Source organism: Temnothorax americanus, unplaced genomic scaffold (genome assembly GCF_048541705.1).
Source record: "Temnothorax americanus isolate GAGA-0224 unplaced genomic scaffold, ASM4854170v1 Scaffold60, whole genome shotgun sequence".
In the NCBI taxonomy this organism is placed as follows: domain Eukaryota; kingdom Metazoa; phylum Arthropoda; class Insecta; order Hymenoptera; family Formicidae; genus Temnothorax; species Temnothorax americanus.
Genome location: NW_027509752.1, coordinates 122,945 through 149,142, shown reverse-complemented (window position 1 = coordinate 149,142; position 26,198 = coordinate 122,945). Strand labels below are relative to the sequence as shown.

Below are 26,198 nucleotides of genomic sequence, written 5' to 3'. Positions count from 1 at the left end.
ATATCACATATAAAATTTACATACATAATATATGTAAACTCTACAATTTTGTATAAATATCAAAATTACATTTTATATATATAATAACACGGGGGTGCGTGCATTATATAAAAAATGCAATATAGTGCGATTACAAATTATACAGATTATACTGTAATTTGCATTATAATTTCAATGTTCGCAATACTCGCACTAATTTTCAATGGCAAAAATAAAGGCAATTATACATTGTTAATTTGACAATTTTTTATTTAACGCTTTATATTGCAAAGATTTATTTACTATAAAATAATTTCCACGTTTTTCCAATTTGCGAAGCATTCGCAATTGTGATGCAAAGTACCAAACTGTTTATGAAATTAATATTCTATGTCTTTTATTTAATTTTACTTAATCAAAAATTCTTTATTTTATTATATTCTATCAAATGTTCAAGTGTATATTTTATATTTATAAATAAACATACAGAATTTAATAAGTACAGCAATTAATATCTTTATAAAATATTTTTGGCAGGTTTTTTTACATATACATAAATGCAGTCTTATCTCTTACATATTAATTTTGTTTTCTTGCGATTTTGATATATCCTCTCATCTAATTTGCATCCTTATGATAATTATTCTAGTCAACTGAGTCTGATACCCTGACGAACCTTTCCGATATTCGACGACAAAAAATTCCTGAACGCAAATAAAACGGTTAAGGACCGTTAAAACACAACAAAACTTGAAATTAAAATTGATAAAAATCTGATTGAATGCTATAGTCTAGAGTTCTTCTCTTTAATTTACAACTTGTTTGAATTTATGATTATATTATATATAATATGAAAATAATAAATCTCTAAATATATAATAACAGTTAAAAATTTTTATCTTGTTCATCGAATAAAGAAGCATTTTTATGTGACGTTGATATATAAAAAGTTCGCCTTGAGAATCCACATTCGGGCCTCGACTTTTTCTTACATCACTGCGGAATTTATCGTACAACGTGGAAAAAAGTCTTTCCTCATTACATATAGGACTCGACATTAGGATTATTTAATACGTGAATACATATGAATATATAAATATCTCTCTAATAGAAGTTGGGTGTGAGTCCTTCGTGTGGTACTTTTGTGTCTCCCTTGCGGCCAATAATACGAACGAGTGGTGAGGCCGGTGTAGCCGCGTGCTATACGACGTACAATACCGTATTGTACGAGTGCAACGAAAGTCGGAGTTTGGCCGGCTATTTTCATCCCGAGTTCGGCCGCTCTTTCTCTCCTCCCGAGCGGCCTTCCTCTAACCCTTGATTTTCATCGATTCGCAACCTCACCCTCTTTCTACCTCCCCCCCCCTCATGGCTTCACCACAAAGCAGCCCTTGTGACATGCCACGGTAAAACGGCTCTTATGTGTATCTCCGTGTCGACGAAAGCAAACAACGAGAGAGAGAGAAAAAGAGAGGGAGAGAGAGAGAGAGAGAGAGAGAGAGAGAGAGAGAGAGAGAGAGAGAGAGAGAAGTGCACATGTGTGTATGCGCGAAAAATGCGTTTCGTATTTTTTCCTGTACTTATTCAGTCTTTGTTAACAAAAATAACGATGAAATTCCGAAGCTGACACCAAAAAGAGTCGGCGGTCTGGATTCTGAAAATTGATCGGCAAAAAAATCTCGTAAAACACATCCCGCGAACTGGTGGTTTACGATAGAGAAAGATAGGATCGCGAATATCACAAGTTATGGAATATTCTCTCGAAATGGAATCAAGCGAAGTAGTCGGGAGCATATGCAGACGGTCGTAACTTTCTCACAGAGTGAGCTATTTGCATCCCCGCTAGATGTACAGAGAGACGGATGATGATATATTCCGCAGTATGATAATAATTTTAGGGACCTCCCAGCAAGAGCTTCCGACCACCCATCAAGTGACTAAAATTATGCCGCCTACCCCATTCCCATTTTACAAACTTAAAAAGTTGACAAGTAGTTACGAAGCGTATTATTCTGCGAACGCCTTGCCTCGGAGATCGGACGACCAAGTCCCTCGATTTCCCGTGCGATGTATATAAAATTTCCACGCAAATCCGCCTCTGCAGACGCGTCGCGCAACTGATCGGATCAAATGGCTAAATTGCACGAGGATCGCTAGATTTTTACCAAATTGCGCCTAATGACGGCCAATTTCGAAGGATTAAGCTGATTCGGGTTCGACCTCGGAGTCCGAAAGGAGAGTAGTGCGCACATGTATGTACATATATATATACCTACACGTATAACCGTATGTACATCTATATCGGATGCTGCAACGTGTAATGGCGGTATATGTGTATATATATATATATATATATATATATATATATGTATATATATATATGTATAAGCGCCACTTCCATTTCACCCCCGTCATCCATCGGAAGCGCCGACTTTCGAGCGCCCGGCTGCTGTATACGCCGACAGGCCGATGGTGTTTATTGAAAGCAAACGAAGCGCCCTTTCGTTTCGCCCTATTGCCGTAAAGCCCGGGCAGCAGGATCTCTTCTCTCTCTCTCTCTCTCTCTCTCTCTCTTTCTCTCTCCCTTCCTCCCAAGAGTTTTACTATATTATTTCCACTCGAATCTATCGCAGGGTTAAAGACCCGTCACTTCAAATTATCGACTCTCGCCCAGCTGCTGTTGCAAGACGGAACGGCTCTTTCTCGCCCGCCCACGCTCTTCAAATATTAACACATTCGGTCGGAAAGATGTAATATTCGTGTCCTGCGGCAGATTTTAACGCAATTCCGCAGCTTACGCAGACACGATAAAAACCCGGCAAAAAAAAGTGCTTGTTGGTTTCTTCTTAAATAATATTCCGCGTTTATTTATGTATAAGCGCGTTGAGAACACTAGGAGAAGTATTGGATAAACAAATAATAATGACTAAATATATTGCAGAATATCCAATCGCCTAACTTTGTTATAAACGAAAGTTGAGAGTTATTTGTGTAAAACTATAGTATAAAACATATCTGTAAAAATATATACAAATATAAAGCTAGTAGAATTATTGTAAAGTCATAAAAGATTTGAAGTAGTTTTGAGAAATGTTTTCTCTATGAATTGTCTTATCGGGTTCTGTAGATTATACTATAAATATGTTAAAGATAAAAAGAAAATTTTACGCTTTTTATTTTCCAAAGCTAACCAGGAAAATCCCACATTATGGATGGTCTAGACTTAAATAAGTCTCATATAAATTATTTTATCTTTTTTCCAAATTCGCTCTTTAAAGTACTAAATACAACTTTAATCTAAAAATAATACGTAGTAGATTACACAGTAAAATCAGTCGATTGCAACTCAACGAAATAAAATTGAAAGTATTAGAGTGTTCTTTGAGATGTGTAGAATATCCGATACTGTAATCCATACAAGTTCCACATATATAATGTTCTCATCGGGCCGAATACGCGAAGAGCAAATACGCGTTATTGTTTTCTATTCGATCGAGCTAACAACGCAACGCGGTCACCTGCACCACGCCGATATGCAAGTGGATCATTCGTTTATCGCTACTTCAGGCGACTCGTAACTCTATCCGGGGCAATCTAATTTCATTATTCCGACGCGGACGATAAACGTGCAATTGCATCGTCTAGGCGTTGCCGTCGTCGCGACATCGTCGATGTCTCGGCGATACCTCTCGACGCGTGATCCCGCGCGTATAGACGTATAGGTATCGGAAGGTGCGAAACAGAATGACGTCATATGAAATAAAACATCTATAGATTACGCAACTGTTTACGACGTGGAGATATATCTCGTTCGACGTAAATTGAAAGACAGATTTCCATGCAGGATTGTGTGTTTTCGTTGCCGTCATTAGAAATTAAACGACACAACGAAATATCCTTGCGATCACTGTGGAGCGAAAGAACGAAGTCGAGGCAGCTGTGTACACACACAGTGCTGAGAATTAATTTATAATATAAACATCTAGAAAGTTAAACGTGATGACATTTAAAACACGTGCTGCGGCGAAATCGCGCTATTGAACACAAACTTAATTTTACAAATAACTTGGTTTGATATAAATTTTATACATTAGCGTGTACCTATATGCGGGATACATAGTATACGCGTTATATAGTATTCATTCTTAATTTTTTTTTCCCACAAAGCGTGTCGCGATTCTTCACGGCAAACAATGTTAGCTAAGAATAAGATATCGTTAAAATATGCATGTTTCCAATGCAAATCGCAAGATATCCGGAAGAATCCATTCCGAATGTAAAATATAAGTTACATGGTTGAAGATCGCATAGCTCGAAATACAAAATATTCCATTCGTACTTCAAATATTTATGTACTTTTCCTGAGATACTAGGTAGTAAATAGGTATACCGCGGGTACTTAAAGAAAAATGTTTGAAAATCGCTTATGTAACGTATAGGCGATAAAGTTTTGCGGATGCAGTCCGCCGGAACTTTTCCAGAAGTTCGTCACGTCGTTGCTCGACGGTCTCGTTCGGTCTCGTTACTGGCGTCGTCGTCGTCGCATGTAACGAGGCTCGGGAACCGATGTAAAAAAAAAAGTTCCTTAAATCCCCGTACGGAGCGTTTCGCAGCTGCATAATTGCGTAACGCCGCGGGAGCACTCGCCGCGACGTAATCTCGTTACAGATTGAACGAAGCACCGCAAGTTGCGCGGCCGTGAACTTTCGTCGGAAAGAAAGAAGGGATAACCCAATAGCCATCGTCCGGTGTCTCCTCGGCATTACGTTGGATTAACTCTGTCTATACTATGCTAGATTCGTTATGCATCACACCCGTTTAGCCCATTTAATCCAAATTTTTATGAAAAAATAGGATCATAAGGAAGACTATATGTATATAACATATATACATATATATACATACTTATATGTGAAATTTACATTATGTGAAATATATATACTTACGTTAGTTCGACGCTGTTTCACATATTATTTTAAATATTTGTATGGTCTTTAAACAAAAGGACATAAAAATACGAGCTTTTTTGGTATTTAATATAGTATTTAAGAGTGAAATTTTAATAGGTCATGTTCTTTCTTAGAAATTTGGCAACGATGAAAAAGTTATGCTTTGGATACTTATTCATATAGATTAAATCATCTTTCCGCAATCCCGTGCACTTTGTTAACTCCGAGTAAGAGTATATAGCACGAGTTACATGAGTATATATACGCAAGAACATTTTACACAATGTACTACAGATATACATTACACGTTGCACTATAACGTATTAGAGCGCCGTGGAACATGCTCGAATTCCAAGTGAATTTGAGAGGCATGCAGCGAGAGGAAACGTAACTATAGCACCCGTAAACTGTTCTTCGTAATGGACAGTGGAGCGCAACGCCCTTCTCGTGACGAAAATAAATCGTGGATTAGATGCAAATTGTAGTTTAAAATATAGGAACAAAAAGCTAGATCCCCTATAAGCGCGATTTAAGAAACGTCACTTTTACTTTATTCTGAAAAAACGAAAAATTTTTACATAAAGAAACGTGAAATAATTTCCTCGAATAATATTTTGAAAATATACGTGTACTTTAAAAAATACATATTATTATTATTATTGTTCTATAAAGTAGTTTTTCTGAGAACAAATAAAATTATTATATTTTGCCGACGATTTAATCCGTTTCTTTTTTTGCTTGATAAATATATAAATAGATTTATTAAGATAAATTATACTGATTTAATATATGCGGATACAGCATAAACTCGTTGCGTCACCTCTATAATATGCATCAATATTTTCTCAAGAAACATTTCTAAGAAAATATCTCGATTAAATCTCGATTAAATATTGATTAATCACGTTGCTACAATATAAATGATAAAAATATTCCAATATGTTTTTATTGCGATGGAAATATATTGGAAAATTAATGAAAAAATATATATAACACAAAAAAAATAATGAGGCGTTCAATTACGTATAAGGTTTGTAGCAACTGTATAGCAACGAGCGACCACATATCACGCGGAATATTTTGCTTCTTATTAATCAGATGTTAATGACACAATATCCGGTTTGTCAAGAGTATAACGTCGCGGTTGTTAGCAATTTACTGCGATTGAAGTGGATCCTGATGTGATTGCTGAAGTGTCCGCGTGTGTTTGGCGATGAAACAACCAGCCGGGATAATTTATTCTCACCCAATAATCATCAATCACGCGTCGCTAATCGAGGTTCTGATAGAGTATCTACGCCGTCGATGAAACTCATTTAATTTCAGATACAATTTAATTTTCGGCAAAATACAAAATCCGGGGAGAACTTTACGTTCATGTCGACGCAGCAACTCCGGTTCTTTCACGTCTCACTTCATCATGCCCGATACGCCGAACTCCGAAGGAAAAATGAACCGATAAATCAACAGTATTCGCAAAACGGTTCTCCTCCGCGAAAATGTTTCATTCTCTATTTTCTTTATCGCTTTAACAGTATTATCACAAAATTACACTCGATATCTGAAATGGCACGAGGTCTTTATAGATTTCTAATTATTGTAACATTAGTGATATAAATTACACAAATGCTAAAAGAGAAGTTTATATTTTTTAAAAAGAAATCCTTGTTTTAATATTGTTTTAAAATTAAAAACTGTAAACAACTATACTTGTAAACAACTACCGAGCCTGGAGCTGGTCAGGATCGTTCCAATTTTAATGAGGATAATGTCAAAAGAGCCTCCTGTCTAGAGCCACTGTCATAAAGTTGTCGATGGAAATGACTTTTCGTAAGTTCCGGCATCGGGTTGGAAATAGTAACAGCATTCTCGCCTTTAACAAGAGAAGTCGACCGCCCCGTAGGGAAAACTCATTACTGAAGATACATCGAAGTTCGTGCAATGTATAATATTCAAACCTCACGTTGCAAAATAAAAAAAAAACCTCGTAAACTAATGTACCTGTAATTTCAATATTTAAACGAATTTAATTTAAATGTAAATTTAACGCACGCGCTTTTACCCTCAAAAGCTTTCCAGTTTCTCACTCGCGTAAAATTAGATTTTCGAGCCTAAAACCAAATTTAAATTTCGAAATTTCTCGAATTTTCTCTGTCGGAATTTGCTTTTTACCGAAAAGTATACCAGCCACCTATTTTCCGGCTACCATTTCCATCACGGAAAAGGGAATGCGAGTAGGTCAAAAACTGTGAGCTCGTTGCGAACACGCTGGTTGTACATACATATGATATACTTGTTTGTCCGTGTGTGTGTGTGTGTGTGTGTGTGTGTGTGTGTGTGTGTGTGTGTGTGTGTGTGTGTGTGTGTGTGTGTGTGTGTGTGTGTGTGTGTGGCGCGTGTGTGGCGTGTGTGTGGCGTGTGTGTGTGTGTGTGTGTGTGTGTGTGTGTGTGTGTGTGTGTGTGTGTGTGTGTGTGTGTGTGTGTGTGTGTGTGTGTGTGTGTGTGTGTGTGTGTGTGTGTGTGTGTGTGTGTGTGTGTGTGTGTGTGTGTGTGTGTGTGTGTGTGTGTGTGTGTGTGTGTGTGTGTGTGTGTGTGTGTGTGTGTGATGTTCGCGCGCTTGTGTACGAAACATGAGACAGTCTGTCAGTGGCAAGTGGACAGAAGGGTCAGATGTTTTGTGCGGCGATTTATAGGGCTAACAATGTAGAGACGCCCTGATGTATATACATGCGCGCGTACGTATGTCATATTCGTATGGTGAGCTCGATATATTTTCATGAAGTGCACGCCAAAACCCGGAACTCTTCAAGGTTACATTTAAACAGTTGTGAGCAGCAGAAAAGAAAATAAGAAAAAGCGACTTTAAAGCAACATCGCGCGAAAAAAAAAATTCTCCCTAAGGATGACTACATAAAAGACAAAAGTTACACAAGTATATAGTACAGAAAAGGTCAAATTTAAAAAAAAAAAAGCTGGTATTGAGACAGTTCTAAAGGTGGATATCTGATTAATTTTTATTAAAAGTAAAGCTTTCGAGGAAAAATGGCAAAAAAAGATTGCTGTTGAAATGAATAATTAACATTAACTTGCAAGTTCATGTGTTAGATGTTAGATTATTGGTATGACATTAAGACAATGATTTGGAAGGCCACTTCGTCGGCGAGCTGTAGTATATTAACCTAGATTGTTACAAGTTACAAGTGCGCTTTAAGCATAGGATCAAGTGCTGGAGTAACTGAGACCGCTACATAACTTATTGTGCCAGCGCACAATAAGTTTCCGATAATTAAATTAATAGCTATCATATTTTGATAATCTCGTAACCTATAAGTACTACTTTTTCATTTCATAGTATTATATTATACCTGAAAATAATAAATGGAATTTTAAAAACAGAAATATACCGAGTAAAGTAAAATAAAAAAATATTTTTAATCATAAAATAAAATTAAATAAAAGTCGTTTTTGAAGATTATAACATTATTGTCCCAATTTACTGATCAGTTTCAATTAGGTCAGTCGACTTTGTGCCATTCTTGCGTGTCGCTAAGAATGTCAGTTATGTAACAACAGCACCAGCGAAATTAATTGCGTGTGGGACAACTGCACCAGTGTGAATAAATGCAGTTTTTGTCGTTGTGTGGTAGTCAAGATACGAATTAATGGATCAAACGATCGTGTTACGCACGGATTTCCTCTTCGATAAAGTGACTGGAGAAAACCGCAAGACTCGATAACGATATTCGAGTAGACAAGTGACGATCGTCGTGAGTCGTGAGTCGTGACGAGTTGACGCACATATAAAAAAAAAGGAAACCTGTTAAATAAATCTTATTTGCCGTCACATGTGCTGTGTATGTATATGTATGTATGTATATGTATGTACACAGAAGTTATGTACGATTAGATCAATACGCGCAAGTAAAACGAACTATAATATTGTTTTATAGTTCGGAAGAAGCGAGAACTCGAGCAAGATGTACAGTCTTTCGCTAACATGGCGTAAGTATTTCAAGAAACTGTTATAAATCGAAATAATGCGGGTTAAAAAAAAACAGATTGTTCATATAATTGATTATAGTAAATGCTAAAACACAATAAGGAATATAGTGCCTAATTAGAGCTTCATTATTTTAATTTCAATTTTAACGAATATTATTGATAAAAATGACATTCTTAACTCATCACTTCATCAATAGTCACATTTCAAGTTTTGATTACAACTTAATATACAATTTTATACGCAGCTTTTAATTTTTTAGTATCATCTATAAATATAATCTGATACATACATTAATTATGATTCGTTTTTTTTTGCACACAGTAATACAAAACACTATGTATATATACATATGTACATAACATGTAGTTATTATTTCTTGCTGCCGGTAGAATATTTTTTCTCTCTTAGCACGACATTGGTTTCTCCGATTTGGCATTGGGATAATAAGATTCGTGAACTCCGAGAAGTACAATATAAAATACAGCTAACGATGTCAGATTCGAATGGAAGGTCGCCAGCATAAATCTGCGGGGACCGGTTCTATTAATTCACCATTCTCTTTATTTTTTATATAACGCTTCATCTCGCGTGCCCGTGAATTTTCCTCGAATATTCACTTTTACTTGCCGATATCCGTAGCTTCGTTAACAAGACATTGCGCAACGCCGACGAAGAATTAATTCTTGCCACGTAGCTCTGCCCTACATACGCGATATCGCGAACTTCGTTATTATACCTTTGGTATAACGCATCTAATTAAAACTATTCATTCCGTCAGCATAAAATATATAGAAAATATTAAAAATCTTGATAAATATAAAGATAAAATTTATAAATATTACGCCTGATACCTTGTCGTTCTATTTTTACAACAAATTTTTACATATAAATTTCATACTTTACGAATTCTATTTAATAAAATATAACATTTCTATTTTTATTAAAATAGAATACTAGAATTTTGTAAAATAGAAAATTTTTTTAATAGCGATAATTATGAAATTATTTACTTTGATTTATTAGAGATAATAATTGCTCGAAATATTAAATATGACAATTATGTAGGGTGTTTTTGCAATAACATATAATTCGTTTTGTATACAAGATACTGCAGAATTTCGTTAATCCTGATAATGAGATATAAAAAAATAGTATTTTCTATATTCGTCACTTTAACATTGAAATTATTGTTCGTCACGGATCTTCCATTATCAATAATTATTACCAAGAAGATTCCAACAATTTTAACGTGGCTTAAAATAACGTTAGACACAGCAGTTTTTCACGCAGTTTCTGCGGAAATTAAACCATAGAATACCGGCAAAAGAGGAAGAAATAAAGATATTGTATCCTAAAAGAGATAGACATCCATAAAAGAATAAAGAAAAAAATTAGAGTTTGCGAATTCCGACATAATCTTACATTTAGTCCTCAATGTTGACATATACGTGGTTAAAAAACAATGTGACTGTATATCTTATACTTTTTTGGAACAATTCGAGTGAAAAATATTTCTTACAGTGCACATTTACTCTGTCTTTTATTCGCTGCACTAATATAACAAAAAATTTCTTTCACATATTCTCTTTGATAATTATTTTTGCAATGGCATTCTCTCTTCTCATTCCATGTCAAATTATTCCAGAAGAGAGTAGTATGCAAATACTTTGTCAACTTTCACGAAATATTCATTACAACGTTAACAGCGCGTGTCTGGCCTACAGACAACCCGGTGGTATGTGTGAGCGAAAGTGCAGGCTGGTCAAAAAGGCTGACGCAGGGGTGCAAGTGTATAAGTAACAGGGGCAACCTGGAACACGATACATCGTCATAAAATTTCGTCTTCACGATCGCGGAATGTCGCGCAACAAATGCGATGGCGCGCGTCATCAATCGTCAGGGTCGTTGGACATAAATGTGCACGTGGGATGTCAATAATCGCAAATCATGCCGGAACACGGCGTTGCCGCGATTTTTTTCGCGAAACACCTCAAATACGATCGCTTTTCGATCGAGCTCGATGGCTATCCCGTTTTAAATATATTGAATGAGTTCTTTTCGATTTTTGTTTTTTGCGACGAGGCAAGAAGTTACTTCGCGAAGTCGACGAGCGTGCAACCGATAGTTTCGGCTATATATATGCAAGTAATAATCTATGAGTCTTTTCCGGCAATCTTGTAACTGACGATAATTTCAGCAAACAATAAAGTTAAAAACATTTCTTCGATAAGAACTAAAAACTTTGTTAGATAAAAATCAATGTGTTATAATTGGAAAATTTAGTAAACTTACACTGAACATATATACGTCCGGATATATAAAATTATTTCGATAAATAGTTGAGAAAAGCCTGGTAAAGATACTCATTCATTAATCTTCCCATCCACAAACTATAGAATGGCATTCGTTGTCGTTACGAATATGATACGGAGTGTCCAAATGGGCCTCTCCTATCTGTTCCGACGTCACGGATGTCAACGCATCGTATATCGCACCAATATCTTGAATTGAAAACAACCAATACTATTCTGTGAGTTCGAAATAGAAGGGATTTATGCATCCCATCCCTTTAGAGAATTTTCAATTTAAATGGAAATCGCGCGACTGTAACGCGTCAACGAAAAAGAATACATTATTTAAATATTTATTAGGTACCGAATCCAAATATCGAGCATGACCAAAAAAACCAGGGGACCGTTGTGTTACTTTTTGATTTAGAGATTTTTCTTATTACAAGTTTTTTAGTAGAACATCCAAAGTAATTGGAAGTCCATCATTAACCATTTTAACATTCTTAAAATTGCACAATGTATGCAGGTACATTTGATGAGAGATTCTTTGAATAAAGAAGACTGTCGTTTTTAATTTTTGCATCATCATATTGATTTCGCTATATGTTCGATTTAACATTTCTGAAGTGTTTTATTTTGAGGTATTTTCTTAGTTTTCAGTTTAGTAACAAAAATAATAAAATTAAACTCGAGATTAAACTAATATAAAACAAGTAATTAAATAATTGAAGCAAAATCGTCACTAACCAAATTATTATTAAAAGTTTATTTATTTTCAGGCGAATTTTGCTCACTTTCTCACAGGTTTGGACAGATACAAATGCTATCGTATTTCGTATTCAGCGAATTCGGATACACAGTGTAAATCGCTTTAGCATTGTATTCTCCGTTTATTTTAGAATGACATAAATCTCAACTTACAATTGCACTATATTGTAATTCTAATACAACAAAATTCCTTTAACTCCTGTAACTTTAATAAAGAACTCGCGATTATTATACGATTAACGCGAAACTTTCTACTTCAGTAAGACATAAAAATAGGACAATAATTGCATATACTAAACAAGTCAATTATAACACGTAACCATCAGAGCAGACCCGGGGTATTCTCATCGCTAAATCGAAGTAGGGTGGACCGAAGATCCTATTATACCGGGAAAGAAAGATGGGAGGTCGGGCACGTGCGTTCACACGCACGCACACAGCATTCGTATTAAGAAGCGGCGCCGCCGATTTTCCTCGCATCGCAACGGAGAGGTTTCTAATTCGGATAGAGAAAGAACGGCGTGGCTGATGCGTCAAGGCCGAATCGTTTAATCACAGACCGCTCGACTGACCGGCCCGAAAGCGTTATTAACTGGATTTATGCATCTGTCTGCCTTGACGGGAAGAAGACGGATGGGTAATCTCTGTACCTCATCGTACCGCGTCACGACGCGAGAAGAAACTGTCGCAGCATCGGCCATGAGCAAAACGAACAATGAAGTTCCGAATAAACCGAAGGATTCGAGCAAATCAATTTTTCGCACGACGATCATTCAATCGGTAATTAATTGCGTCTCTATAAACAAGAAAAGAATCATCTAGTTCATAAAATTGTATAACTTTACAATTTTATTGTAAAATTGTATAACTTTGTATAGCGCAAATTCGTGTGTAAATAGGCTAATAATATCTGCAAGTAATTTCTCCAATAGGGTTGACTTTTTTGGTGGCTCTGTATCAACTTTTAAACAAAAACTTTCTCGTCTACTCTTGTAACCTGAATTTCTCCATATTATGTTGTAAAATTTTTATTTTATCTTATTGTTCTTGTTTTTTCTTTTCTCTTTGTACGCTAAAGGGTTTATTACCCGTTAATAAAATTTATTATTATTATTAAAATTCGCAGGCAAGAGTGGATTTTCTGCGTTTTTAAATCAATAGATGATACTTGTAATTTGTCAACGGATCGCGATTAAAAAAAAAAACAACTTTCCGCGTTAATCTCGTTAGGTGATTGAAAATGGGCGAGATTAACTGAAAAAGGCTGCATTGCCCTACGGGAGTTGAGTGTCTCTGCTTATATAATTAACCCCAAACTCCATTATCAATATGCTGTCGAAGGCCCAAAGGTGGCTAGAAGTGGATGGCATGTACAAAAGCGGATTAACTCAATGAAAAGAGAGAGAAAGAGAGAGAGAGAGAGAGAGAGAGAGAGAGAGAGAGAGAGAGAGGAGAGAAGAGAGAGGGGAAAGAGAGAGAGAGGAGGGAGAAAGAGAGAGAGAGAGAGGAAGGAGGAGAGAGAGAAAGAGGGAGGGAGAGAGAGAGAGAGAGAGAGAGAGAGAGAGAGAGAGAGAGAGAGAGAGAGAGAGAGAGAAAGAGAGAGAAAGAGAGAGACGTTTTTTTTCTCCGTCATGTTCCGAATAATCGCGCAATTTCATTGAAAATTTCTGCACGCCATTTTCATCCCGATAATCGAGAGAATATCGGATACAATATATATATATACGGAGTAAGGGTATTAGGGAAAACGTGATATTCAAGTGATCAATCCGTGAACCTGTTAGCTGCATCAACATAATTGAGTTACTAATTTTAGAATGGCGTATCGTTCCACGTTCCATATGCCACCGCCGCGATTATCAATCTCTCGTTATACGCGCAAAATTGTAAATAAAAACTCGCGGCGTAAAAACATACGATTGACAAAACACTGAAGAAGAATCAACAAACGGGCTAAAATTAGCGTCGTTGATAGTCAAACACGTAGATCGTTCCCGATCTCGTTCCGATGTCAAATATCCGAATAAAGCGACGGGGATGTCGATTACAGTTGCCATATGTGTATGGAGAAGATTATTTAAATTTTTTAAATATAGGTTGTCGGGTCATCGCTTTAAAAAAGCACGAAGGAAAAGGGAAGCATCGACCGTTCGAGAGAGAATATTCATAGACCCTCTCTCCCCTTCGATTTTAACTATAAAACTTTACCTGAAGAATCAATAATAAGGACGTGTAATTTCGAATAATTTTAAATTCCAAGTGCCGATCAGGGACAAAATCGAAGTTACAAGTGCCGATCGTCTTTTGTAAAAATCAATCGGGGAATGAATGAGAGCTCATGAACGTTCCTCGTCCGGAGCAGGCCCGTCGATGCAAGCCAAGCCGTCCCGTGACGAGTTTTCTCCCCGAGGCGTTCACCTACTCTTCTCCCGGGGATGCAAACTCGATCGTTACTGGAACGCATCCGACGCATAGACCCGTTTACGAGAGGAGAGCGAAAGCGTGCCAGCGCGCATACCAGCTCTCGCCGCGCCGTATATTTTCGGGAACGAACGTTCGAATAATAAGGGGCTAATGATAGTAACGACTGTAACAGTCGCAAAGACGAAAATACGAATAGCAACGTGCGAATGTTTGCGCGCCGTTTCGGGGAAGAGTTGCTTGTCGACGAATTGCTGCTCCCTTTTCGTTTGGAAATCATATCTTTGAAAGACAAAAGTGTCATTTCTTTAGAGTTTAGGTTTAGAACAAGATCTTTCTTTATATCCTATTCTCTCTCGAAGCAACGTGTTATCTTAAAAACAATGTCAACGTTCTTTGATGGTTCTCTCTAATGTAACAATCGAATAATTTTGTCGAACAAGTCAGTGATCTCTGTTGTGTCGCAGATATATACCTAACGGGAAGAAAAATTTAATTCATCTAATCGACGCATTCCGAGGCAATCGGTAATAAACAACAGACAGCGTGCGAGTTGGCGCGTCACATCACTCATATCACGTCGGATGACGATTGCGGGGAATCATGACACAGGGTGTCCGCACTTACCATATGAAGTCCTTGCAGTGGCTGCAGAAGGTGGGCTGCTTGAAGAATCGGGGCATAAAGCTGTGATTCTTGACCATGTAGATATTCTTCTTCTTAAGGGCGCCCTTCCGGCCCCGCAATTTCTTGCCGAAAGCGGTGTTGCTGTAGTCGGGCCCGAAGGAGTCATCGCACGTGTAGTCCGGATCGTCCGCCATGATTCCGCCGCTGTTGCTGCTGCTGTTGTTGCTACTATTGCTGCTACTGCTGCTGCTGCTGCTGTTCCTGTCGCTGACCAGCCGATCGACGATAAATCGACTCGCCGACGACGTCGACGTCGACGGTGCCCCGTATCACACGCGGGCGGCTCGTAGCTGGGGACGACGCCAACCTCCCTGGAACCTCGGTCAGTTCCCGATGTCGCGTTCTACTCTCGATATTTTCTCGGTTACGCGCGCACGGAGCTGTCGTTCCGCTCTTCGACGACGATCGAACTCGCACGGAGTGGTGACCGCGCGCGGGAGCTGTCACACGACTCCGACGACCGACGACGGTGTGTCTCGCGCGTCGCGGTCGCGCGCGCGACGCTTGACGGACGGCGAGGAGGGAGAGCGCGCCCGGTGGGTGGGGAGAATTGGAGAGAGCGAGAGAAAGAGAGAGAGAGAAAGAGAGAGAGAAACGACGCTTTCGACGTCGGCGCGCGTGGTTCTTTCGAGCCGTCCAGCGTGTCCTGCGACGTCCGATCGAGTCTTTAGGTGCCAGATAGCGTATATACTCTCTCGCCGCTCCTGAAGCACGCGCACCTCCTCTCTCTCTTTCTCTCTCAGTGACACGTCGGCTCAACGACGGCTCTCTCCCGGTCCCGTCGTTTCCCCGCCACCCCCCCTCCCACCTCACGGTTACACCGGGCGCTGCGCTTTCGCGCTGTCGCGCTCCTTCTCTCCGCTCGTCCTTCTCCGACTTTAGAGAGTCTCCTCCCTTTCTTTTTCTTCCTTTCGCTCGCGCTCTCCTCGTTGCTCCGCAACAGGCACTATCTCCCTCTTTCTCGCGCGCTCGCGCGGCACCGATCGCTCGACTTCTCTCTCTCTCCCTCCCCTCTTTTTTTCTGTCTCTCTTGCCGCGAAGTGCGCACCTTGTCGTTCTCTTTCCCCTCTCGCTTCCGCCAGGCTCGTAATAGCAAATACTATACTACTCCTACTACACTTGCCCACTTCGTCTCTCTTCCGCTCACTCCTTCTGTCGGGCGATCTCACAATCGGCTCTCCTTGTCCAACGCCCACCTTTCCTTTTTGTCGCTCGCGCTCTACCGTTCCTCCGTACCTTTCTCTCGCTCTTCAGCGACTTTCTCTCTTTCTTCCCCTCGCTCCGATTTCTCGTCGTCTTACTCCCGCCGCCGTCTCGATCGCCTCGCGTCTTCCTCGTTGCCGCCGCGAACCGTCCGTCGTCCCCGGCACCTGGTTTTAGCCGTCGCGCGATGTACCGTCGTACCCGTCTGTCTCCCTCTATCCCTCCCGCCGACCCTTCTTCCCCCCACCCCCGACCGCGGCGGACCGTCGCTGACACCGTCCTTCACGTCCTTGCGTCCTTGTTCGTTCCGCGGCGCGACGCTGTGACTGCCGCGCCTCTGTTCTTTTCTCTCTTCCCTCTTTAGCCGCGCGCGCGCGCGCGCGCGCAGGTTACCCGATAATTTTAGACTCTCGGCGTAGTGGCTAGTGGCTCGACACAGCACTAGCCACTGCTCAGCCTGCGCTGCGCACTCGAATATCGACATGCGACCGACGGCGGGGCGGCGGCGGCGGCCCGCCGACGAGACCCGCCGCGAGCCGCACGCGACGCCGAGATCTCGGTGTGAAAGGTGGAGAAAAGGTGGAAAGGGAAGAGCGTATGACGTTTCCGCTTTCTTTCTCAACTGTGGACGTCCGGGTCGCGCTCTTCCCTCGTTCTCCTCTTCCCGCGCGGGATGCACCCCCCGCAGGCCACGCAGCAGCAACGAGTCGGAAGGAAGAATGATGATGATGATGATGATGCTGCTGCTGCTGCTGCTGCTGCTGATGGTGCGGCTGGTGCTGCTGGTGGCGGTGGCGGTGGTAGTGGTGGTGGTGGAAGCTCGATCTCTGCCTTCATTCGCCTATATCCCGATTTTTGTATGTGTTTCTCTGTCTTTTTCAACCCCCTCCCCCTCCTCCGCTCTCTCTCTCTCTTGCTCCTGTCTGTTTGGCGCGGACATTCGGTCGCTGGACCGAAGACAGCGCCGGGACCTACCCGTGGAGGAGACAGAGGATCAACCCCTTCGGCCGGGCGAATCTAAACGCACGATGCGCTCAACCGGACGACCGATGTCAGACGCATCCACCACATCCCACCCCACGCAGACCCACAATCGTGGCTTCTCCCTGGCGCATGTGTTAGTCACACATTTCGGCTACTCACGGTCCGCCGTGATCGCGGAAGAGAGATCCCCGAAAGAATGGCCGCGATGTCTCCTTGAGACCTTATCTACTTTCTCACGCGTCACAACTATGTTTACGCGAGCTGTTTACGCACCTATAGAATGTTTGCTCTAATCAATTTCGAGTCGGTACATGGCCCTCTTCAACATTTTTCGACAACTTAATTAATATGTATCCAGCTATAAATTACAGATATAAATGAATGTATTTATAAATCTCGCTGCCGACATCTGTAAATATATACAGATCCAATTCCCTATTTCGAAATTTTTTTTCGTATTTTTTGTATTTAGCGCGCCTCGTGCGAACTCATATTTCGCAAAAAAAAAAAAAAAAACCAACCATTAATATCAGATAAGATAGGTCTCATGACAAAACGGACGAGCGGGATAATAATGGAATCAACGAAGATTTCGCCAAGAGGGGGGGGGATGGTCCTTCCCTTCTCTCATCGTGCGTTAAAGGAATGCGCGATCGTATATATATATATATATATATCCGACGATAATACGACTCGTGCGGGATTCGCGCGGGCTTCCGCCGGGTTTCACTCGGAGGCCGGCCATCGATCCGCGGTTTCATCCCCGCAGGAAAACGCAGAAACCGGATCGAGCCGTACTATTTAGGGTGGCGCGAGCCGCGAGACAGAATCCGTCGCCTCATCTCGCTGTCCTCCGCTATGGCGCGCTTCAGATTGGAGGCACAAGCTACGAGCTGCAGCTTGATCCTAAGCCGGTCAACTGGAAAGTCTGTAATCCAAGTTGTGACGCGCGCGGGTCAATAATACCTCCGGGCTATTTTTAATAACATGACGACTATGCACATCAGAGACTTGTACGAGAGCGCGCGCGCATTATAGACACACATTTACGCGCAGTATACATCATCTGTGTGAAAAGCATGCACACTTTGCGTCCCGGAATGTCCGCGGGACATCCCGCAGGACTGTCGGAAGACACCCGAGCGGTAAAAGTTCACCCGGTTAAAGACGAGCTCTTTATTGCGCGTTCTACGCTTTTGCGCCTCGAGGAGATCACCGTCCAGTAAACTATCCAGTGACCGCGTAAGTCGTGATGATTAATATAATAATTACACTGCAAATCTAAGTGTGCTATTTTTACACGCATAAACGTTTAAATTGACACATCAGACTGAAGCTTTTTTTACATGTGTTTCTTCACGTGTTAAGTTACGTCATTTAACACGTTTAATTATATTAATTTGAAAGTTAACACATATAATCGCATTAAATGACGTGATTTAAAACGCCAAGAAATGTGTATGAAGAGCTTTAGCTAGAACAACACACTTGGATTTGCAGTGTAACGTTAACGTCAGTGTCAAACAAGGCATCCGTGTTATTTAAACTATGTTCGAGATTTTAAACAGTTGTCGAGCAGAAAGCTAACTGGTCTTATTTAAGAAATTTGTGGCATCTTAATATTTTATTAATAACGACATTTTTATTTTTTATTTTTTATTTCTACGTAAAAAGAAATTCCATATAATATTGTATAATTATTATTATTTATCCTAATTCTCTCTCTCTCTCTTTCTCTCTCTCTCTCTCTCTCTCTCTCTCTCTCTCTCTCTCTCTCTCTCTTTCTCTAAATTTTAATAAAACGCCATAATTGCATTCTTTCAATCTGATGACTGTTATATCGTAGAGCTGTCGCTTGGTCGATTAATTTCAATGAACATCTCGCGCATGATTTCGAGATTAGGGAATATTTGCGAAACAATCAATTTAGTAACAAAGCTATGCGATCCAAGCCTAGGTCTTTTTGGCAGCACCATATTGGTTTCTGTATGCATATATACTATATATATATATATAATATATATTAGAGAGTATATATATATATATATATATATATATTAATATATATATTAGAGAGTATTAGTATTATATATATATATATATATATATATATATATACTATATATATATAATATATAGTATATATGCATACAGAAACCAATATGGTGCTGCCAAAAAGACCTAGGCTTGGATCGCATGGCTTTGTTACTAAATTGATTGTTTATCGTTACGATCCTATTTTTCTTCTTAATATTTGCCAATTTTTCGCGGAATTTTTACGAAATTGGCGGCTGTCATGTGACGGCCATATGTAACTGTACGGGATGAAGGGATTTTCGGGATGGATTTATGGCGGTGCGAAATGATCCAGTCATTCTCCTACGTTCATCGAGCCTCTCCCCCTCCCGTTTGCGCTCCACGAATTCCCGCGGATTACGGCGAGGTGATCGATCGATCGAGCTCGCCGATTGTACGACTCTCGCTCGAGAGATATTCGCGTACGACGTAATACGCGTCATTTGCATTCTCCTCTCTATTATTCATGATGATAACGCACGATGATAATGCTGATAAACAGATTACGAGTTTATGTGACATTTTCAGGTAGATCTGTAAATTTCCGTAACATTGATGGTTAATGCGTATTTTGAAACGCATTAGAGATTTTCTCTCGTGTTATTTTGTTAGTAAATTTTTTTAAAGCCACCCATAATTAGTAAATAAAACTTCGAAGAGATATAAACGAATTCATGTTAAAATCACTTTTAGCAATAAGTAATCAATAAAAAGTTAACGTTTCTCTGGCGTATTTTTATCTCTATAATTTATTGACTCTATAATGTATTTCCCATTTCAAAGAAGTTTCAAGCATCTAAGAGTGTCGGCGATATTGATTAGCCGGAGTATAATAAAGTCTATTATAAAATATGTCTTACCTTTTAAATATTAGTTTTTATTAGCAGTAGTTTTTAAATACTGAGAAATAGTCTCTCATTTAACAAGATATTTCTGTACAAAGTGTCATGTTTCTGTTTTATTACAATTTTACACATGAAAAATTTACACAGACACGCTAACGCGCTTATATTATATGTTCACTTACATTTTTCAAGTTAGATTAATATTACACAATAAACTAATAGATTCTAAATAATTACTTAGATTGATATTTTATTAACTGAAATAAATTATCAAAAGTTTTGAACCGAAAAAAGAAATTATCTTCTACTTTTTAAAAGCACAAAACTACTTTTGTGTGTTTTATCAAATGTAATATATATATATATATACTCAAAGAAATATATTACTTAAATAGATATATTTAGCTATTTCGGCAGATATTCATTTGCGAATATTTCAGAAATGTTTTTCTTTGGTTCTCTTTTATACAAAGCTAATTATCGTGTACACACATGGGATCATAAATGTTTTAGCACATGAATTTGCATATTAGGGGCGTATACTTTCTGCCATTCATATTTTATTACATATTATTACACGTTATTAATTATCACATTATATTTTACGTGACAAAAGTTGATGTGTCAAACTTTGCGAATTACGCTACTTTGAAACAGCGTTGCAACTTCATGTGTATGGAATTTATGATCCCGCGTGCACACACAAACACACACACACACACACACACACACACACACACACACACACACACACACACACACACACACACACATGTAATTACCTTTGTATTTTTTTCAAAGTTATTTAAATGCAATTAAGACTATTGCGTCTATCGCAATTGCTTTTGAAAATATATGGAATGTTCCGTAATTGCTGCTGCTACGTTTGAGAGTCATCGAATCTATAACCAATTCGAGGATGATTTCCCTTGAGTAAACCTTTGCTGGACGCCGCAGAGAGAGAGAGAGAGAGAGAGAGAGAGAGAGAGAGAGAGAGAGAGAGAGAGAGAGAGAGAGAGAGAGAGAGAGAGAGTACCGTTCTTCTTCCATTTTTTAATATTTAATCTCGGCTTGTATATTCGGTAAAATAGGAAAACGAAATTTTATGTTTTACTTTACAGCTTGTAAGTGAAAAAGGAACCGACAAAACAAACGGAAGAGGGAAGACTTCGGCTCTCGTACGATACAGTCAAATCGGCACTGACTCAGATGAAAGAATACATTCGGACAACATCATGCGACCAGGTAATAAATACCATAAGATCTCTTTATAATATAACTATTTGACCTTCGCACTTTTGGCAAAAGCAGACGACCCAAAGTACGTAAATACTTCAATACCAAATTCTTATAAATTATACATATATAGTATATGATATATAATATATATCAGATTTTTTATAAACTCTAAAAATCTCAACACATTTGTAGATTTCAGAATTTAAGTCATAAAAGTGAGTAAAAATATATGTGAAACGTAAAAATGTAACATCTGTTTTGCATGTTAAGTGACTTGAAATAAATTTCACTGTAAACTGAAGTAAATTACATGCAATTAGTATGATAACACTTTACAATTATAAATATTAATGTGTATTTGTTGCAATTAATTAAATTTATATATACTTATATAATACAATATATGTATATAGACGTAAACTTATATATATTATTGTATGCTTTTCTGGATAATTCTCTGTTCCGCTTGATAATAAGAAGATTTATTTCGAAAACAGAAGTAAAAATCTCGACATTGTGTTAGTAACACTAAGTATGAAACAACGATGTAATTTCATTATATATGTATAACCGATATAATAAGAAAAAGATATCACTGTTTATACCAATCAATTTTTATTTTGATTTTATATATATATAAATCCAGAAACTGTAGGTAGTATATGTTTTCTAATCAATTTTAATTTCTTGTTTCAAATTCTATGTTACGAGTTACGACACATGACAAAATCTCCTTTGATTAAATATGTCCCGTATTTTCGTGCTATCCAATTTACAATTATTAGAATTTTTGTTCTTGTTTTTCGCTTTCTTTCGTTATTAAGCGATTAAAGTCAACAATTTTTTAAATATTACTGAACAAAATATGTATAGTAGACGAGAATTGAGATAGTTGAGAGTATATTGTACTTTTTAATATCGATAACACATATATTAAATAATTAAAAATGATATACACAAAAAATGATTTTAATTAGTTTTCCTTAATCAGCGTTTGTCTTTCAAAAAAAAGCTAAAAATGCGAATTTCAACATGGGGTACGTACTACTATGTATTTAAGATTTAAGATGCAAAATTAAAAGAAAAGTCTATATTTTATTTGTAAATATAATTTTCATGCTTGTGTCACGTAATTTTGCACATCAATTTTTTTATTTGTTGATTATTGATTTGTTGAATTATTTATTTATTGAAATAAATCATAGATGTTACAAGATTAAACCGATCGTAATGTTCAAGTTTTAAACAGGGAGGGAGGGAGGGAGGGAGGGAGAGAGAGACCAAATAATTTTGCTGTGTGTTTGAAAATAAGGTGTCTCAAATGATTTCTGTTACTGTAACTCTTTTTTATCAGCGCATCAAAATATTTTTCACATTTGACTTTAATATTGAAGTTTATCTATACTATTATATAAAATCCTTACGGGTAGTGTATGTTTGAACGTTAATAACTTGAAAACTATTGGACCGAATTTTTACCACAAGTACATGAAATAAGGCTAGTATTTTCCGGGGAGTGCTATAGAGTGTGTAGTTTTTCGTTACCGATTTTTTGAAAACCGATTTTTTTAATTTTTCTAATTCTTACGGGTAAAAGAATTTAAAAAAGGAGCACTTATAGTGCAAGCGCCCGAATTCGCTATAAGAAAAATGCAGGAAATTTTTTTCTCATTGTCAGTGTAAATTGACTAAGATAAAAAAAACTTCGTAATTGTACTTTGTAATTGTAACTTCGGTGTTTCACATGTTTTCAACCGATTTTACTCTACCGGTGGAGCAAAACCGGGTATTTTAATGTCTTTAAAAAATCCTGTTATCCTTGTTAAATAATCTTTTTTTATATGACTAGCCTTGTTTTCTCATAGTTTAAGGTCCATTAAAGACTACTAACGGCTCAGCAGAATCTTTTTGCGACCTGATTTCTTGTTGAAAGACAAATCCCAAAAAGCTCTCGGTTTTGCTCCACTTTTAGGTATAAGATTTAAATAGCCATCTCTAACCTGTGTTTTTTATTTTCTAAAAATTTACAACTTCGAATATTTTTTCGATTGCATTATGCATATTAGGAAACCAATAATTCCGTCTTATTAGAGTGCTTCTGTTTTTTTCCAAGTATTTTTTTTATATGTTTTATATTTTAAAGACAATAGCGATATTTATATGTCGCAGGCAATTATGCGTGACGCTATTTATACAACAAAAAGTGTCGCGTCCTGTTCAAAATTTCAGAGCAATTCAAATTGTATTTTACAGATATTGGTAATACACACTTTGTGTCTGAAGCAAGCATTATACGAGTCGCATGCGTTCTTCCAAATTTTCTCCGATCATCTAAATCCATATAGCATTTTCAACCGCAAAGTGCCCATTTTCGCGACTACGCCGTGCTATCAGAAAATGCAAAACATTTTGGCGCTAATAATTGTACATCGCCATTGTCCTCTCAAAATAATAATCCGCCTTTCATTACGTAATCGTCGCGTTGTCCTTTGTCCGCTATAGCTAATGAATAATTTATCAGTTCGCATTCTCTCGTTGAACACTCTTTCTTTTTTATAACTCATCTATTAATATATTACAGGCAGTGAATATCAGTGAATAAACGCATCAACATATATATGTATATTTTTACCAAGGCAATAATAAAATACATATAATCAAATTTTTCAAGTAGAAAAGCCCATCTAGCGACGCAAACACGCAGATCTTTCTTATTTATTGTCAACGAAAAGACATAGCAATTAGTAACAATTTTAAAGATAATTTTTAAATAAATTCTACATTTTCGTAGCTATTATTATATTATTTATTCAATTATTATTCAATTATTTCTCCAAAAAATGAAAAAAGTCGAATACCGGTTCCCAAAAAGATCGGTAACGACAAATTATACATTCTATAACACTCCCCGGAAAATTCTACCCCTATTTTATATACTTTTGGTAAAAATTCGGTCGAATAGTTCAAGAGTGTATAAAGGACATACATACATACACATACATACATTCATTAGATAATACTAACTTGTGTATAACTTTCTGGTACTATCAAATGTTCTTTGTTTCTTTCAAGTATAATTTTTAAAAATTTTTATAATTTTTAAATATTAAAAATGTATTTTGTGTGTGTGGCACTGTCGGTGTCGTTTCGCTATAAGTTGGACTGTGTCGAACTTTGAGCGTGCCGCGTGCCTTCGCCATAAGGTTCCACTGAGCGCGTCACGTGTCGCGTCATCCGTCGCGACCAATCAAACAGCCATTTTGTCGAAAATTGACGGAAAGGGGGTAAAACGCTGGCTTTCCTTCGCTGCATGAAATTGCGGCTTAAAGCTAAGTAGCTAAAGCTAAGCTCTCGATCATCATCATCCCGCGATAAACCGTGCTATCGCGCTATCTCTTTTGAGATGTCGAATTTTACAAAGTGGCACCTCGCGCTTATCATTATCTTCTGCGCGTCTCTCGGTAAGTGATCGAAACTCCGGGATTCGCCCACCCTTCATTTCTCCTAACCCGATATCTTTGCCCGTAGGCCACGCCCTGGAGTGTTACGTTTGCACGGATCAGGAGGGCAATCGCGATAAATGTCTGAACACCATCAAAACCTGCGAACAGGGACAGGATATTTGCCTTACGGAAATCAAATGGGGCAGTAAGTCAGCGCACTCGTTCATTCATACGTTCTTTAGTTCTTTGAGGTTATGTGCGTGGCGTCGCGTGCGCTCCGAGCGCGCTCCGTTTATCAGTTTTCTAATTTAAGTCAATAACCATCATTTAATCGCTCTTTATTAAAGACGATAAGGACGTATTTAATTACATAATCAAACTGTCTTGATATCGATATCTCTCAGACAGCAATGGGAGAGACCCTGAGGATTTTGTTTTCAAGTGTGAAAATTAAATTTTTACTGAAAAGAGATAACCCAGTTAAAGAATTATATTTATTCGATTAGATGTATCTCAGTGTGATAAGCCATATACGTGAAATCGGATATCAGTATGTAACAGTATTACCATAGGGATAATGAACCTGATGATTATAGGTACACCATACTGGTCCCAGGGTGCCAAGAAACAATTTTACGTCTCTAAGAAATGTGCCATTAAAAGGGAATGTGAGAGGCTGCAGCGCGGTAATATGCCCGATTGTACTCATATCTGGTATCAGGACTGGAAGTGTTCCTCTTGCTGCCAAGGCGATAGGTGTAACTATTATGTTATTGTAAGTACAAGTTCTTTGGTCAATAATTTGAAAAGATGCGATAAGTGAATAAGTATTTCATTGTTTATTTCAGTCCGGTGGAAACGAGAGGAAAATACATAGTGGAATATTTGCCATAACAGTCTTGATGTCCTTGTTGAGCGCATTGAGGTTTCAATGACAGTGGTTCTGCAGAGACAATTGGCCGATGTTTTAGCTGCCGAATCAATTGATGAATCTCATCACTGCAGACTGAATATGTAAAGATCTTATTTTAGCGTAATAACTAACGCAAGATAATGTTAAAGTTACACACGCAAGCTGGGTTTTACAGTCATATATGCAAGATAATTTTATACTTATACATGCTTTTTGCAAATGTATGAATGTATTGTGTTCAAATTAATCTTTTATCGTAAAAATTCCGTGACATTTTTTATCATACAATTTCGGACATATCTCGGACATTTGAGATGTCTCAGAATATTATATTTGCACTAGTGGTTTTATGATAAATGTAACGTAGATATAAAAATTTATATATATATAGATACTC

General features: G+C 38.0%; 2 protein-coding genes across 7 annotated transcripts in view; one reads left to right on the top strand and one right to left on the bottom strand.

Annotated features, from left to right (window-relative positions):
- The window catches only part of Pkc53e (Protein C kinase 53E), a 76,239-nt gene extending 60,681 nt beyond the window's left edge, over positions 1 to 15,558 (bottom strand). For 2 of the 3 annotated variants that reach the window (XM_077420804.1, XM_077420805.1), the window contains exon 1: positions 15,039 to 15,558. In XM_077420804.1, the coding sequence (XP_077276930.1) occupies positions 15,039 to 15,232 (194 nt within the window). In that variant the 5' untranslated portion in view covers positions 15,233 to 15,558. The remainder of the gene's footprint in view (positions 1 to 15,038) is intronic. The other variant, XM_077420806.1, reaches the window with a different exon arrangement.
- A 2,630-nt stretch (positions 15,559 to 18,188) lies between these two features.
- LOC143905392 (cationic amino acid transporter 2) overlaps positions 18,189 to 26,198 on the top strand; it is a 30,302-nt gene continuing 22,292 nt past the window's right edge. For 3 of the 4 annotated variants that reach the window (XM_077420810.1, XM_077420809.1, XM_077420808.1), the window contains exons 1-2: positions 18,189 to 18,527; positions 21,328 to 21,451. In XM_077420810.1, coding sequence (XP_077276936.1) covers positions 21,416 to 21,451 — 36 coding nt within the window. In that variant the 5' untranslated portion in view covers positions 18,189 to 18,527; positions 21,328 to 21,415. Of the gene's footprint in view, positions 18,528 to 21,327; positions 21,452 to 22,754; positions 24,907 to 24,973; positions 25,094 to 25,484; positions 25,664 to 26,198 lie in introns of those variants that run through there. The other variant, XM_077420814.1, reaches the window with a different exon arrangement.